This window comes from Trachypithecus francoisi, unplaced genomic scaffold (genome assembly GCF_009764315.1).
Source record: "Trachypithecus francoisi isolate TF-2019V2 unplaced genomic scaffold, Tfra_2.0 Lachesis_group4, whole genome shotgun sequence".
In the NCBI taxonomy this organism is placed as follows: Eukaryota; Metazoa; Chordata; class Mammalia; order Primates; family Cercopithecidae; genus Trachypithecus; species Trachypithecus francoisi.
Window position 1 is genome coordinate 52,102,183 of NW_022681469.1, and position 15,235 is coordinate 52,117,417.

The following is a 15,235-nucleotide window of genomic DNA, read 5'->3' on the forward strand; positions in this document are numbered from 1 at the left end:
AACTGTATTAGAAAACCTAGAGGCCATTTTTGTTTTTAAGAACACTTGTCTTCTTTTCAGTTGGAGGTACTACCCTCCCCTTTCTACCCAGTCTGATTGACCTCTTAGGTGTGTTATGAAATGATTCAAATCCACTGTTTTAACTTTCTAGAATCTATCCCTGGATTAAACCAGAGTTGCAGAGGGTTTTATACCTAGACAACCATTCCCATCTAATTCTTTTTACTAAATTTCACTTTAGTTTGATGTTATTGTGTACATTGAGGGAAATTATAATCATTAGCTATGTGAGACTTCTTGTCGCCTTTTCTATAAGGTTGTTGTGGCCAGTGTTATACATTGAAGGATATGAGAAACAACCATGTGAGACTTCAGATATTGTTATAGTTGTGGAAAACATTGAGAAGACCCATGAGAGACATGGGAAGGCCCATGAGAGTCACTGCTCTCTGGTCTTAGTACCAATAGTTTGTACTTGTACTGAGCATCTAGGGAGTTTTTAATCTTACCAATGCTGAGACATGTAATCAGCTCCTTTTCCCTGTTTAAATGACCTAGTAGAAAGTACGTAGAATTCAAAGAAAGAGCCTAAAATAAAAATTAAAAAGAAATCATAAGGAACAATTTGTGGCTCACCTCTTGCCAGAATACAGGACTTAATGATACAAATATTTTTTCCTCCTTTTCATGCTCTTTGCTCTGATTTTATTATTTTTTTGTTTAGTTCAGTTGTATCTAAAATTCTATGCCTTTTAAAGTCATCTTGCTGTGTGCAATGGTGCGCGCCTGTCTCCCCAGCCACTTGAGAGGCTGAGCAGGGAGGATTGCTTGAACCCAGGAGTACGAGGCCAACCTGGGCAAACTAGTGAGACCCTGTCTCAAAAAAGAAAAAGAAAATGCTAACGTTATTTTATATTATCTTTAGGATAAGGGAGGATATACATAGATAAAGTTATATCTAACGTTTACCAATTTTGCTTCCCTGCTTTCTTCCTAACTCTGATGATGATTTTTATTTTAATTTTGGGTTACATACTCTTTAGAGGATCTTACTGAATTTGAATCTTTGTTCTAGGAAAAAAAAAAGTACATAACCACATCCATGGCATTTTGCATTTGATTTAGGGTACTTTATGAGACTCTGGGAAACCCTATACTAAAGCCATTGTTTATCTGGAATATATTATTTGGCAAATATTTTTCTATAATGTGGCCATATGCAGTCACCTGAATTATTGTCTTTGTATCTTTTTTTTTTTTTTTCGAGACAGAGTTTCGTTCTTGTTGCCCCCCCAGGCTGGAGTGCAATGGTGCAATCTCGGCTCACCACAACCTTTGCCTCCCAGGTTCAAGCGATTCTCCTGCCTCAGCCTCCCAAGTAGCTGGGATTATAGGCATGCACCACCACACACGGCTAATTTTGTATTTTTAGTAGAGACGGGTTTCTCCATGTTGGTCAGGGTGGTCTCAAACTCCCGACCTCAGGTGATCCACCCACCTAAGCCTCCTAAAGTGCTGGGATTACAGGCGTGAGCCACCACTCCCGGCCTTGTCTTTGTATCTTTAAGTTGTATTTGCTAGCAGCTGATTTTCAATAATGCTCATTTTCAATAATAACTTGTGATGGGTTAGTTTCATGATTAAATCAATGAAAATACTAAAAACCAAAAGTAATAACAAAAGATAATATCAGTGTGGTTGGAAAAAATTCCTAGCGAAAGGGTTAATAAGAAGTGTTCCTAGAGTAGTGTTTCTGTAATACCATTTGTGGCATTTATCAAGTATCAGTATTACTTAAACTATTATAATACAGAATAGGAATTTAAATTAAAGGATGTCATAAAATTATCAGAGATTAGGTTACTGTTTACTAAATTGCATTAATGGTACAAAGTAAATAATAATAGCAAAGGAAAAATATTTGATTCAGAACTCTACCTAACCTGCATGGCATTTGTTCAAAACATATACAAAATACAATTTGTAAGTATTTTCACTGCAAGTTTCTTTTAGAAGTAATTCTTTTATGTCAATTATGTTTTAGTGGAAGTTTTATAGTGAAATGAGCAAAAATGTGCAAGAATAGTACTTCTGGTTTGAGTATGAATTTTATGAAAAATAGTAGCCATGCAATTTTATAATTAATTGAGTAGTTTGGTTGAGTGAAGTACGTAACAGTTTATGGTGAATGTGTTTGGTAGCATTTTGTCTTCTGAGAGTGTATGATTCTTAAAGGAAACTTTTGTCTAGATAACCTCGTTTAAAGAAACATTTCTTAGAAAGCTAATGTAGTACTGGATTATAGTATACATAATCCAACTAAAATTTAATCAGTTAAAATGAAGTAAATGGAGGAATTTTTTTCAAGACTGCAGTACAGTCTGAATTAAGAGCTGCTTCTGTACCTTTTCATTTATTGAATGTCACCTTGATACATAGTCTGTCTTCTGAAATCTAAAGTAGTAATTCTTAAATGTCAGCACACAAGGCACCTGAGAGTACTCATTAAAACATATATTGGTTGGGTGTGGTGGCTCACACCTGTAATCCCAGAACTTTGGGAGGCCAAGGGGGGAGGATTGCTTGAGACCAGGAGTTTGAGACCAGCCTGGGCGACATAATGAGACCCCGTCTCTACAGACATATTTTTAAAAATTAGCTCGTCATGGTAGTGCATGCCTGTACTCCCGGCTACTCGGGAGGCTGAGGTGAGAGAATCACTTGCGCCTCAGAGTTTGAGGCTGCAGTGAGCCATGATTGTACCACTGCATCTCAACCTGGGTCAGAGAGCAAGTCTCTGTCTCTAAAAAACAAACAAACAAAAAAATAATTTTTTTTTCAGGACTGCAACCTCAGAGATTCTGATTCAGTAAGTCAGAGGGTCAGATATGGGGCCCAGGAATTGGCTTTTTAAAAAGTACCGCAGAATCTCTAATATAGGTGGACTACATTTTGAGAAACAGCCTTCTAAACAAGGTAAAACAGTAGGGTCTGAGGTTTAAAATTTGTTTGTTTTCAATTCCACTAATATTTACTGATCAGTTGGAATGTACCAGGTACTTTTTTGGGAGGCATTATAAAAGCAGTATAAAGGTGTTATAAAAGTAGTGCGAAAGTACATTAGTATTACCAACTGTTACTGTATTGTGTGCATTTAAGACAGTTTTTATAAAGTTGTTAGGTAACTACAGTTTGCTAGCATTTTGTTGTTTGTAAGAAGTGATAGTTGGAAAAAATTTAACAGCAAAAGAAAAGACAGTTTTTTAAGAATTGAGAGTAAGACTTTTAAAGTACAGAGTATGTACAGTTGATATTTTGTATTTCAACTTATCCTAAGTCATTAGCAATATTTTGGCTGAAATATATATCTTTGATTCTTCTTTACCCAATCAGTATGCAGTATACCCAATCAGTGTACTCAGTTTGTAGTATATGACATATGGGATTGTGTGTAATATTACTGGCTGATTGAAATATAAATATATTAATATATAATTATTACCTCACTACAGTCCCATATGTATTTCCCACTCCTGCAGCCTATGTTTAATATGACCAGTGCTGTCATTTGTTAGCATTAACATTTAAAAATTTTATATTACGTTTAAAACATTTAATTTTTCAAATCTCATGAGTATTATGTGTCCACAGCTGTCTGAGGGAAAAGCAGTTTCCCCATAACCTTGTCATCCTTACTAGCCACTTTCTCTCTTCATCCTGATAAATTGGTTGATGTGCTTTGGTAGTCTGCCTTTGCTTAATACCTCTCAGAAAAATATGACATATTGCTCTCACAGAAGCAGGGTGACGAAAATGACCTCAATCCCAGACAGACTCAGCTCACCTCCCTTATCTTACTTGATGCCTCAGGGTTTGATAGTGGCAGGGAGTTGGTATTGGTGTCAGTGACAGGAATGACAGCACATTTTACCACTTGCTGGTGCAAGTACAAAGCTGTCATATTTGAAAGCCATGGATACAGCTTATGGAGGCCTGTAGAAAATGTGTGAATAGAATGGGAGAGACACTTAGGATTATTTTCACATGTTGTTTTAATATGAGCAAGGGAAGAAAGATTATTGTGATTATGTTTGCTTGACTCTTTCTGTCCTGAAAAAATGAGTATTTCTTAAAAGGTGATGGCTTTTGTATTAGTGATAAGCCCACTTTTCCATTTGTTCCACATTTCAATGCCGTTTTGTTCTAAAATCTATAAATTGTAATATTTAATATTTATTCTACTTGTTATGATGCAGTGTTTGTTGTTATATTTCTAGTATGTGCAGCCTGTCAATAGGGGTATCTTTTGCTTTTTTGAATGCTTTTTAGAAAAAAGTCAATCTTCAAATTAGTTTTCTTTTGTGAACTCTAACCTACAATTCTGTATTCTATTCGTATTTCTCTAAGAGCTTCGCATCTTTGAGTATTTTAGGTCTTTTTCCAGCCTCATCTGGGTTCTTTTATCTCCTTACTTTCTCTTGTATGATATGATCTGAACTTTTAAAATTTCTGACATTTATTATTGGTCAACTCATTTTTAACTTTCTTAGAGTTCACTGCAGTCCCTGAGTCTCGGGGGCTTACATTCAAGAGTATATACAGGTGCTCATCTGAGATATAAAGAAAATATTTGCTAAAAGTTTACTTTAGTGTTCTTATTTCTCATCTTATTTGGTGAAAAGGATAAAAGAAATACATTATTTTATGGTTTTCCCATTGCTTCTTGCCTTCATTCTGAAATATAACCTTCTCAGTGGCCAAGTTACCTTTGGCAACTGAATATTTTAATTTTTAATTGAAACTGAAAATGTAAATTTTCTAACATGATTTTCAAATACAGTTTGAAGCCGCTTAAATGGAATAGAAAAAGCTTTATTTGCCCTTTCATTACTATTATCCTTTAGAAATCTTGCTATTTAAAAAAAATTTAATTAAAAACTATTTGTATGTAGCCATTAACAAAGAATGAGGACAATACATATATAAGGAGTTGGATGGATAACTGTGATTCAGGGAAAATAGCAAAGGATGACATTTGTGTGTTTTACTTCATATACATTGGTATTTTCTCACTGTGTATTTTATAGTTAAAATAGTTAATAGAAAATATGTGTTTAATGAAAAAATGGAATAAAGCAATTGTAAAATATATAAGGTAGATAATTTAAAACATCAATTAGAAATTTTCATTCTGAATAGCTTCTAATAACTAGAACATTATTTAATGTTATTTTACTTCATTGAGTGTTTTGCCCTGCCAAATATTTTTTGTTTTTGCCTGTGTTATCAGTGTAATTTACACAAAGCATAATTAAATAGTTATTTGATTATTGCGGGTAATCTGTTTCTTATGGTCTTCCTTATGGTCATCATTTTTAATTCTTCAGTCTCTTATGCCAGCTTTCTTGCCTAGCTAGTTAGAAAATATTGAGTTTTCTAAGTGATGGCCTTCACATTGCCTGTCACATCTGAACACTCCCTTGTCAAGCTAGTGCCATCACTTTTTGCCTGGCTTTTCACTAGCTATGAAGGTGATGGCAGCAGCTTCCTATTTTCTGTGTCTTACCTCATCAATTCTATGTATTGCTGTTTTGTTTTTTTTAAGCTTGTTTTTTCACCTTGTATTCCCCTGCTCAGATATCTCTTCTAGCATATAAGATAGAAGGCTTTCTTCTTAAATTCAACATGATCCCTTTCTTAAGTCTATTAAGAACTGTATTCTTCTTTTATAGTATTTACCACATCTGCCTCTGTTTTTAGGTATTGCCATACTTTTTAATACCTTGATGCTAGATTATAAGCTCTTGAGGGTAATGACTCTATCATATAATTCAAACTATCTGCCAAAATGCCTCCTTTCTGTAAGATTTTAAATGCTAATTGAATCACAAAGCTAGTACTTAATTGTATAATCATGAAATGCAATAAAATTAAAAGTTTTATTGACTTTGGGAAGTAGCCTTGAAATACTATGTGGAATAAGCCCTACTAAGGTCCTGTTTTCTAATAATTTTATATATTTTTAACCCTTAAGTCTAATTTCAGTTCAATGAGAAATCTAGTTTTTAATGCCCAAAAAACTGAGATTTTGCTACACATTCGTCCCTGCTTATCTTCAGGGATACATCCCAGGACCACCAGAGAATGCCTGAAACCATGGATAGTATTGAACCCTATATATAGTGTATCATGTACTATGTTTTTTTCCTATACATACATACCTATGATAAAGTTTAAATCATATGTTAGGCACAGTAGGATATTAACAGCAAGTAATAATAAAGTAGTACAATTATACATAAATTTATAAATAAGTTTAAATATAACAATTTAAAACTTATAAATTGTTTATTTCTGGAATTTTCCATTTAATATTTTTGGACCACAGAGTTGACCATGCTAACTGACCGTGGGTAACTGAAGCTGCAGCAGGTAAAACCACAGATAAGGGGAGACTACTGTTGTTTTAGTTAAAGGATGAAAGAATAGAACATACACCTAAAAATTGACTTGGGTCAGATATGAATGGCATTTTAAAGATGTATAATTGTAAATAATTCTACCTTCACAATAAGTTTGAACATTTGTTCAGTAGTAGTTGGTAGAGTAATAACTCCCTTAAATTAACACACAAAACAAAGCAAATAAAATTTACCACATCTTGTTGAGCTCATCTTTGGTTGGTATTTAAAATACTATGTGGAATAAGCCCTACTAAGGGCTACTAAGGGCTTTTTATCCTTTGGAAGAACTGACCCAGTTAACTATGTAGAAATTGATATCTATGCCTATGATTTATAATATATGGATAGAAAAATGTAGTTTTAAGAAGGATCGCATATTGAGTTTATTGTTGCCTCTATTGCTTTTGCATTTTAAATTTTTCATTCTAACAGGAAGAATTAGCCTTAATTTTTTTTGAGCAAAATTATTTGAAATAAAGTGAAAAATTCACACATTGTAATGAAGACCAACGTCAAGAAAGTAGAAATATTTTATCTTTTCATAGAACAGATGTTTAACACAAAAACTTGTCTAAGCTTCTCATTCTCACATTTAAGCTGAGGTCAGTAGTTGGAAACATAGTTGTGACTTGTTTTTGAAGCTAAATTTTTAACACATAAATATTATTTTGATTTACATGTTATATACTACTTAGCACATTAAAAAGCTGTTAGAAGTTTTCTGATAGGTATGAATTTTCTTTGTCGTAAATCAGTTGATGCACTTTTATATACCTGAAAGATCATTATAGATGGTCAGAAATGCTTGTTAAATGTCTGCTTCAGTGTCAAGTATAAAAATGATAGCAGTTTAAAGGGCAATGTTGTAATATTTACCATTTATTTCTTATTTAATTTCTTATTACAGAGGACAAGAAGGCATGAAAGCAGTTTAGACAAATATAATAGAAATCTCTGTTTTTATACTGAGTTCTTTGGCATAGTTATAAACCTGAAGAATAAAAATATTTAAAACACAAGGGAGTTTTTCTTAATATGAAGGGTCTAAAAAATAGTCTAATTTTTATTAAGATTATAAAACTAGATATTAAAATTTTAATTTATGCTTGGGAGTCCAATTACAAAATGCATTTTTAAAATTTTTAAATGAAGATATTAATGAGTTTGTTTTATTTCATGGGGTAAAAAATAAAATAAAAGAAGATTAGGAGCTAGTCAGTGCCAAATGTATTTACCAAATGAAAATTTTCTTAATCCTTTTGTGCCTGAAGTATTAATTTCTTTTTGGCGTTTCAAAAAATATCTCAGTTGCTTATGCTACATTTTGTTAAATTGAAGCACTTTTTTTTTAATTCCAAAAAAACAGTAGAAAATAAGGCAGAAGGAAACTGAGCTTTTGCCAAGATTTGACATTATGTTAACATTATTATCAGAAGTAAATTACTATTTAATTTGCCATGTAACCTTAGTGAGTTCAAGCTATTGCATGGCATTCATTTTTCCAAGGATTAGGGTATTCAGTAAACTAGACTGGATAAATCTCATTTATTTGTATAAAAGTGATATACTATTGAATTTTTAGACATCTAATATTTTCTTTAAAAATGAATTGCTACTTGGTTTAGTGGGTACAGTTTCAGAAAATAGAATAAAAGTTCAGCTAACCAATTACAATGCAGTAAGTATTTTCCTATTTTAAATAACTTATGACAAATTTTCTGATAGTGATATTGGCACTTATTGATAGATTATTACATTATAACAACTGGAAAATGTTTGTTTGATATGAGATTCCCAATCCTTGTAATCCATAGTTAAGTTTAGTAATTTCATGATTTTCCCACATGAATTGAGGTTTGGAGAGAAAAATACCTAAAGTTAAATTAAGTGATGGTACAGTAGAAAAGTGACAAGACTTATTGTTACCTTAGTGATTTTCAGTGTGGAAATAAAACAACTACATTTTGAAATACTTGGGAGCTATGATTTGGTAGGAACATTGTGTAAACTGTATTATTACTCTAAAGTTGTATGTATCTAAAATTAGAGGCTTTGTTAGACTTTTCTATAATGATTTAAAGTCTTTTTTTTTTCATTCCTGGTATTCAGATTTGGGTAGTTAACTTTCTATTATACGAAAGGGCTGAGTTGAATAAAGTTAGGAAGTCAGTTTATTTTAATGTACTTTTTTAAAAATCAGTATGCTATATTAATCCAGAGCGTTTGGCTTAGATTTAAGCAAAGTGAGGAGGGAAGAAAGAGGCTGGTGCTTTAGTATTCTTCCTTCCCTTTACTTTCATTTCATTTGTATGTTATAGGCATACTGTCCTTGAACTTAGAAAATCAATCTTTTTTTCATAGTAAACATGAATTTTAAAGTTTCTCTGTCTTGATGTGGATATAGAGGTTTTTTTGGTTCATTAATTTTAAAATTTTGATAAATTCTATGATTTTTTACATTTAAAACAATGAAACTTCATACGTACTTAATTATTTTTGATGCATCAAATATAGCAAATACACTATACCAGGAAACATAGCATAGTGGTATGGAAAATACTGGATTGTTTTGAGCCCATAATTTTGGTTTTTAGATTAAAATGCTACCCTAGTTGCAATCTAAATATATCTATAGTTTGTGGCTTAGAAACAATGCATTTTAACTTAAAAAAAAAAGCAAGGATACCTATGTCAGTTACATTTTAAAGTTATACACTATTTTAAGGCTATGTATTTATTCTTTAGAAAATATGACTTACATGAATATTTTCTGTTGGACATAATATTGACAAAATATACACGATAGTACTTTAACAAACTGCCATGCAACAAATACATTAAGTAATGAAGAAATTGAATATATATGACCTATCTAATTGACATTCACATTGAAAATTTACAACATAACCAATAATTAAAATATTTTTTCTTATATTTGGCAGTAATATCAGTTTTTACAATTTAAAACTCATTTGAATGTGGATTTGGTGAAACTTAGACTTTTCTCTAGTCTGTGACAACCTGAGGTACTAAACATTTTTCTCTTATTTCACTATCTTCAAAGGTAATTTTTTTGTTTCTTTTAGGATCTATCCAAGAGTTGTGTATTACAGCATTATTGGGCAGGGGATCAGCTTCCACTATGGAAACAACTCGCTTTTTCATTTTACTTTTCAAGACCTTTTGAAATTTTTGTCTAGTGAATGCATATAATAGAGGGTGAAATATAGTTGTTCCATAAGCCATGACTAAAAAACACAATCTTAATTTTACTAAAAGGTCACTTGGGCCTAAACATAAAATAGTGGTATTTAAAACAGAAATTGGTGTCCAGCAGAGAAGAAATGTAGAAATAATCAATAAAGACATCCTGAAGACTCTCTTTTGTCTTTCTCGTCGTTCACGGTGTCGTTTCACAGCTCGCCGGAGGGCAATTATTACAGAAACTGAAGTTCTTACACCAAAGACTACATTTCTCCCACCACTGCTTTGTGACATGTCTGTAGCTTCATGTTGTGTGGTTAGAGAAATTGTCTTTTTCTTTCTTGCTTTCTTCTTCTGCCCTGTTGAAAATCTTGTGCCTATTCGAATATTAAGAGCCTGAAGTATTTTGGTGTATGTGATTAACATTACTACAACAGTGAAAAAGAATATTGGGATCTGTACTAACAAGTGATAATACATTCCCAGTTCCGTGTAGTATTCATTTGTACTGACACATAAAAGTGTCTTGTTTTCCCATGTATTTCCACTTTGAAGACTGAAAAAATTTACCTCAATAAAAGGAATCAGGAAAGAGAAAAAAGAAAAAATCCAAATGGATATCATTAGCATTACAGCTCTGCCCATTGTCAGAATTCGGTTTGCAGGTTTTACAGAAATGTCATATCTGTCCAAAGTGATAGCAAAAACGTTGATTGCTGTTGAGACACTTGCAAAAGATACACAAGCCTCATGGAAACAGCAGATGAGAGCAGTGTTACTCTCCAGTGAAAGCAGAAGGATAACTATAGTTAGAGGAATACATCCCACACAAATTATTACATCAAGTACATGAAGGTTCATCGTAATAATGTTACTGACAGAGTTGATTAAGTTGGATTTCATGCAGTAAAGTACCAATACGGTGAGGTTGCTGCCAAGTCCCAACACAATTTCTAACATAAGAAATCCGGTGAGAGACACTTGAAAGCTTAACGGATATGATAGTGGTTGGTACATATTGGTGTTGATGTCATCAATGTCATCTCGCACTGTAATGTTAGATTCAGACTGCATGTTGATTTCCAGAATGGGAGAAAAACACATTCTTTTGGAGCAGTTGGTTTTTTCCCCTAGAAAGTGAAATAGAATAAACTATTTGATATTTGGCAATTTAAATGATGTATAACGTGTTCTTTTTAAGAAAAAAATCTTTTAATTGTGTACTTAGTTTAATTTTTAAGTTTGTAAACTATTAATAGAAATGTAGAATTAAGAAACATCAAGGTTGCATTGTTTTGATAGAAAATTGTGTTTTCCTTTTGAAGAAATAACTGTGGAAATTGTTCCTCTGTAGTGCAAAGTTACTTAATATACTAAAGGGTTTTTCTCATTTGAGTATTTCCAGCTTATTATTTGAGATAAAGTGTATTTTTGTATGATAAAACTACCTAGCATACAAAATTAATTTCAGCCCAATGTCTTAAAATTTCATTTAAATGTTGTGAGTAGGTGGCAAATAAATGCTATTTTGATATGCTCTAGCATAATGAATGTAGGTGTAATTATTCCTGTGAGATTTCAAATGAACAGGACAAGTGTTCATTTAAAATGACAAATGGTACAGAGCACTAGTTTGTTTTAAGATGCTTTATCCATGTTGATTGAATTCATATTCAGAAGTCAACAGTGTGCTTGGGGATATTTGGAATTATTTCCCACAGAAATAGGCCAATGATAAATATTTTGTATATCACAGTTACAATGCTCACTGAACTTTGCAATTGGCAAACTTAAAAATTGGAAGCAATGGGACATTATGCTAAAGTAAAAAGTTACAAAGCTTGGTAAAAGAGCATTAATCACTCCTATGAATGATTTATTTTGTGACCACACCCTCTTGTATCTTGTGGAAACAAAATTGAAATTTAATATCACATTAAGAAGTAGCCATTTTTGAAGTAGTTTAAAGGAATATATCAGTTGACATTGTTTAAACTGAGTGTTTAAAGTAAAAGATGAAATTTTAGGGAAAAGGAGTATGTGAAACCCGTTTTTTGAGGAAGCTTTTAAAGTTACACATTACCTGTGAAACCTTTTGTATATATCACCCATTGTCTCATTTTGAAGAAAAATTAAAAAAAAAAAAACGAACTCTTTTGCTAATTCATGCAAATCTATATTTTAATATATAGGGGTTTAGAATAATTTGTAAAAAATAATGTCTAATGTTCTGGGCTAAAATGTCAATCAGTATATTCAGTTTAAAATATGAACTCATACAACCAACTATATTTCACATGTCAAATACAGCATTTCAACTGCAAAATCATATTCAAACAAATTATAAAAGCTAATAATTTTCAAATTTCATGTTAACTTTCACTTGAGGTTATATTTGACAAGTTTTAGAATACAGTTTTATTTATGCGTGTTTTTGGGGAATAATACTGCAGAAACACAAATGGTAATATTATTTCTTCTGAGTTAGTATAATGTATTACTAGAGGCAGTAAGTTAAGGTCTTAGCTAACATTGAAATCCTATAAAAATGGAAAATTTTAAGTGTGCCAAATTTTCTGAACTGACAGGTTAAACATCAGGTCTTTGTCACATCAGTTAGATTTATAATTAAATAAAGCAGAAATGTCAAGTTAAATGATGATTAAGAAAAATACATTTTCTCTAGAGCAAGATTCTGTTCTTTTGTAAATGTTAAGCAGTGTGGTGGGGTGCATGCATCTTCTGACCTACCTGTTTGCTGTTGCCTTATGGGCCTTTTGGTTCACTATGGCAGTTTTTGACAAATTGATACATGATATCATTGACAGATTTTGACATGAATTTTTACCTGACAACAGTGAAGTAGCTGTGTTTTATTTCATGTCTTGTAGGAATTCTTTCGTTTTCTCTCCAATACTTCAACTGCATGCATTATGAGATTTAATTGGCTGATGGATTTCTAAAGAACAGTACATAATATTTGTATTTGTTTTGCTTTAAAAAGTCACAGCCAAGAGAAATTTCCTCAGATGATAGGAATTATATTTCCCTTTGATGGAGTACATGATAGTGTTTCTTTATTTTCCAGAATATGTGAAAACAAAAGAGGAAACATAAGATTTGTAGCTTCTAAAATATATTTAGACATCCTTTTGTTACCATTGTAAATCTGTTTTTATAGGAGTGCTCACTATTTTGAAATGATTTCTTGATCACATAACTTGCTTTATATTATAAATCCAGGCTGTGTCCTTTTGATAAAAACCATCTGCTATTTAATTTGGTTTGTTTTCATTAGAAAAGAATACATAATTGGTCATAAAAGTCAGATAGAAAAATCCGTTAGTCATATCAATTGATATGAATATCTGAATATTTAGTGCAGAAAACACTTGCTAAATCTTCCTTTTGTGTGCTGGTAAAGTATTTTATTTTCTTTTTGGAAATTCATGTTTCATTATGTCTTCCAGAATCAGTAGCTTCCACAATTCTGGTATATTAAAGTATAAGCTTCCCCTTTTAAAATGCTCACCAATTCTTTTCAGGCTTTTACAGTTATATTGTTTTTCTTTTTGTGGTTATTTTATGTAGCGTCTTCTTAGGATACAGTTGATTTTTTATATTGCATCAGTAATGTAGACCTATTCTCTGGTTTTAACTCCTTAATGTCTTAAAGTCGTGTTACAAGAACATCCTGCAGTTCGTAGTTCAGACAGCTAGGGAGATGCTCAGTCACTTGCATTCTTCATATTGTCAGTTGTAAATACTGAATTAGCTGCTATCGGCCCTTGTGAAAAGAAGAAAATTGGTTAAGAAATAGGGTTTTTAATAATTTACAATTAATTGAAAGTTAGTTTTGTTTAAAAATTATCCAGTATTTGTTATCAAAATAACCAAACTGTATTAGTAGAGCCACAGTATATGCTTAAAATTGTTTCTTTAAATAAAATATTCTTTTTTCCTAATAAAGATTGTATATATTATGCTATTTAACAATAGAGTTCACATTTCAAGTACAATTGTGAGAGAAAACCTATATTTTTAAAAATTAATTTCTGCTCTCATTTTAGAAGCTAACCTGTATTTTCAGAGATGATGAACAATTAGTATAGATTAAACATACTGTTATTTCTTCTTTGTAATAAATTTAACAACATTTTTTGCTGTAAAAATATTGTAAGTTGCTTATTAGCATATGATTTGAATTTTAACTCATTAAAACAGATTTCAGAAGATACTATAAATTTCCATTGATGAATTGTTCATGTGGTTGAAATATAAAAGGTAATAAAAATTGTAACTGCAAATTAATTTTCAATGAACATGCCCAATAGTAAACTTAACATGAAATTAAGTAATAAGTAACAGCAAAATAGTAAATCTAGTTCTTTTAAGAAACATAAGCATTTTTGGAACACTGGAGAAAAACTGTACTGATTACGTTAAGAATATTTAGTATATCTGAAGTGACTTAAAAGCTGTCTTCATAGTGAATTTACAAAGAATATTTGTATTTAACAATGCATCCTAAAAAATTACATTTAAAATGTAGCATGTCTTAAAAGAAATAGATCTTAAAATACATGTCTAGCAATAAGTAGAATTAAACAAACTCTTAAAATTTAGGCTAAAATTTTTCAAAGTAATTTTTACCCCACTATGCCGGCTCAAAAGCAACTGTATACTATAATAAGGAACACATCTTACCTCCGCTAAAGATTTGATACATTCTTGATGTAGTTGAAGCATTTCCAGTTTGGATTGATTCATTTTGTTCACTTGTTAGTAGAGGACTGGGGGAAGAGGGTCATAAACATCTCTTCGAAAATGACCTTAATGAAAATATGTGTCTGTAGTGTGCCATTGTTTCAGCAGTACTGCTAATGTATGGAACATGTAGTGCTGCTTAGAGGCTGCTGCAGTCTCTCACTCTTCCTACTGTGGAATCAATAAGCATCTGAAAATACATAATGAAAGTAATTTAACATACTGAAGGCTTCTTGTCTCCAGAGACAACATTTAGATTCAGTCTTTCTAAAAAGGAACGGCACTGCTTTTCAGAAGAAAGCCTGTTCTGGGCAGCTTTTGCAGAATGACAGCCTACCTTGTCGCTTCTCTCCACTGCAGAGAGATGCAGTGCATTCACTAATTTTGATTGGTCAGTTGTATTGGGCTTAAACTGTGCTTCATATGTATAAGCAGGGATTTCCCCCGCTCCCCACTGTTTTATATAAGGACACTTTTTTAAAAAGGCTAAATTTGTGAGTGGTTGTATGTTGATCTTAAATAGAATATGTGTAAATTAGTATTTTAAAAATGTGTATTCTATTCTGGTTTGTTGGTCACTTATGCCAAACATTAAAAAAAATGCAGGGAGGTGGGAGAACAGGAAAGATTTACATAGTAAAAAGTATATATTCTTTTTAAAGCCTTGATAATTGCATTTGAGAATATTTTAGTCATATATATGTTTTTGGTTGAGATTCTTTGTTCTACAAATAGAAACCCACTGCGTCTTTACTGTGAACCACATTGAATTTCAACAGTTTGTTTGTATTCAAGTCATT

The 15,235-nt window shown here is 31.8% G+C and overlaps 2 protein-coding genes across 5 annotated transcripts in view; one reads left to right on the forward strand and one right to left on the reverse strand.

The window, feature by feature from the left end:
• The window catches only part of COG5 (component of oligomeric golgi complex 5), a 378,471-nt gene that overhangs the window by 82,087 nt on the left and 281,149 nt on the right, over positions 1–15,235 (forward strand). The gene's annotated exons all lie outside the window — the stretch shown is intronic.
• GPR22 (G protein-coupled receptor 22) lies at positions 9,187–14,873 on the reverse strand. 2 transcript variants are annotated; one of them, XM_033195072.1, is made up of 3 exons: positions 14,376–14,873; positions 12,517–13,455; positions 9,187–10,798 (listed from the first exon to the last, which is right to left on the reverse strand). In XM_033195072.1, exon 3 carries the CDS (start codon positions 10,770–10,772, stop codon positions 9,471–9,473), a length of 1,302 nt encoding a protein of 433 aa, XP_033050963.1. In that variant the 5' UTR covers positions 10,773–10,798; positions 12,517–13,455; positions 14,376–14,873; the 3' UTR covers positions 9,187–9,470. The 2 variants fall into 2 exon arrangements, with proteins under 2 accessions (XP_033050963.1, XP_033050964.1); XM_033195073.1 differs by lacking the exons at positions 12,517–13,455; positions 14,376–14,873 and adding an exon at positions 12,420–12,459.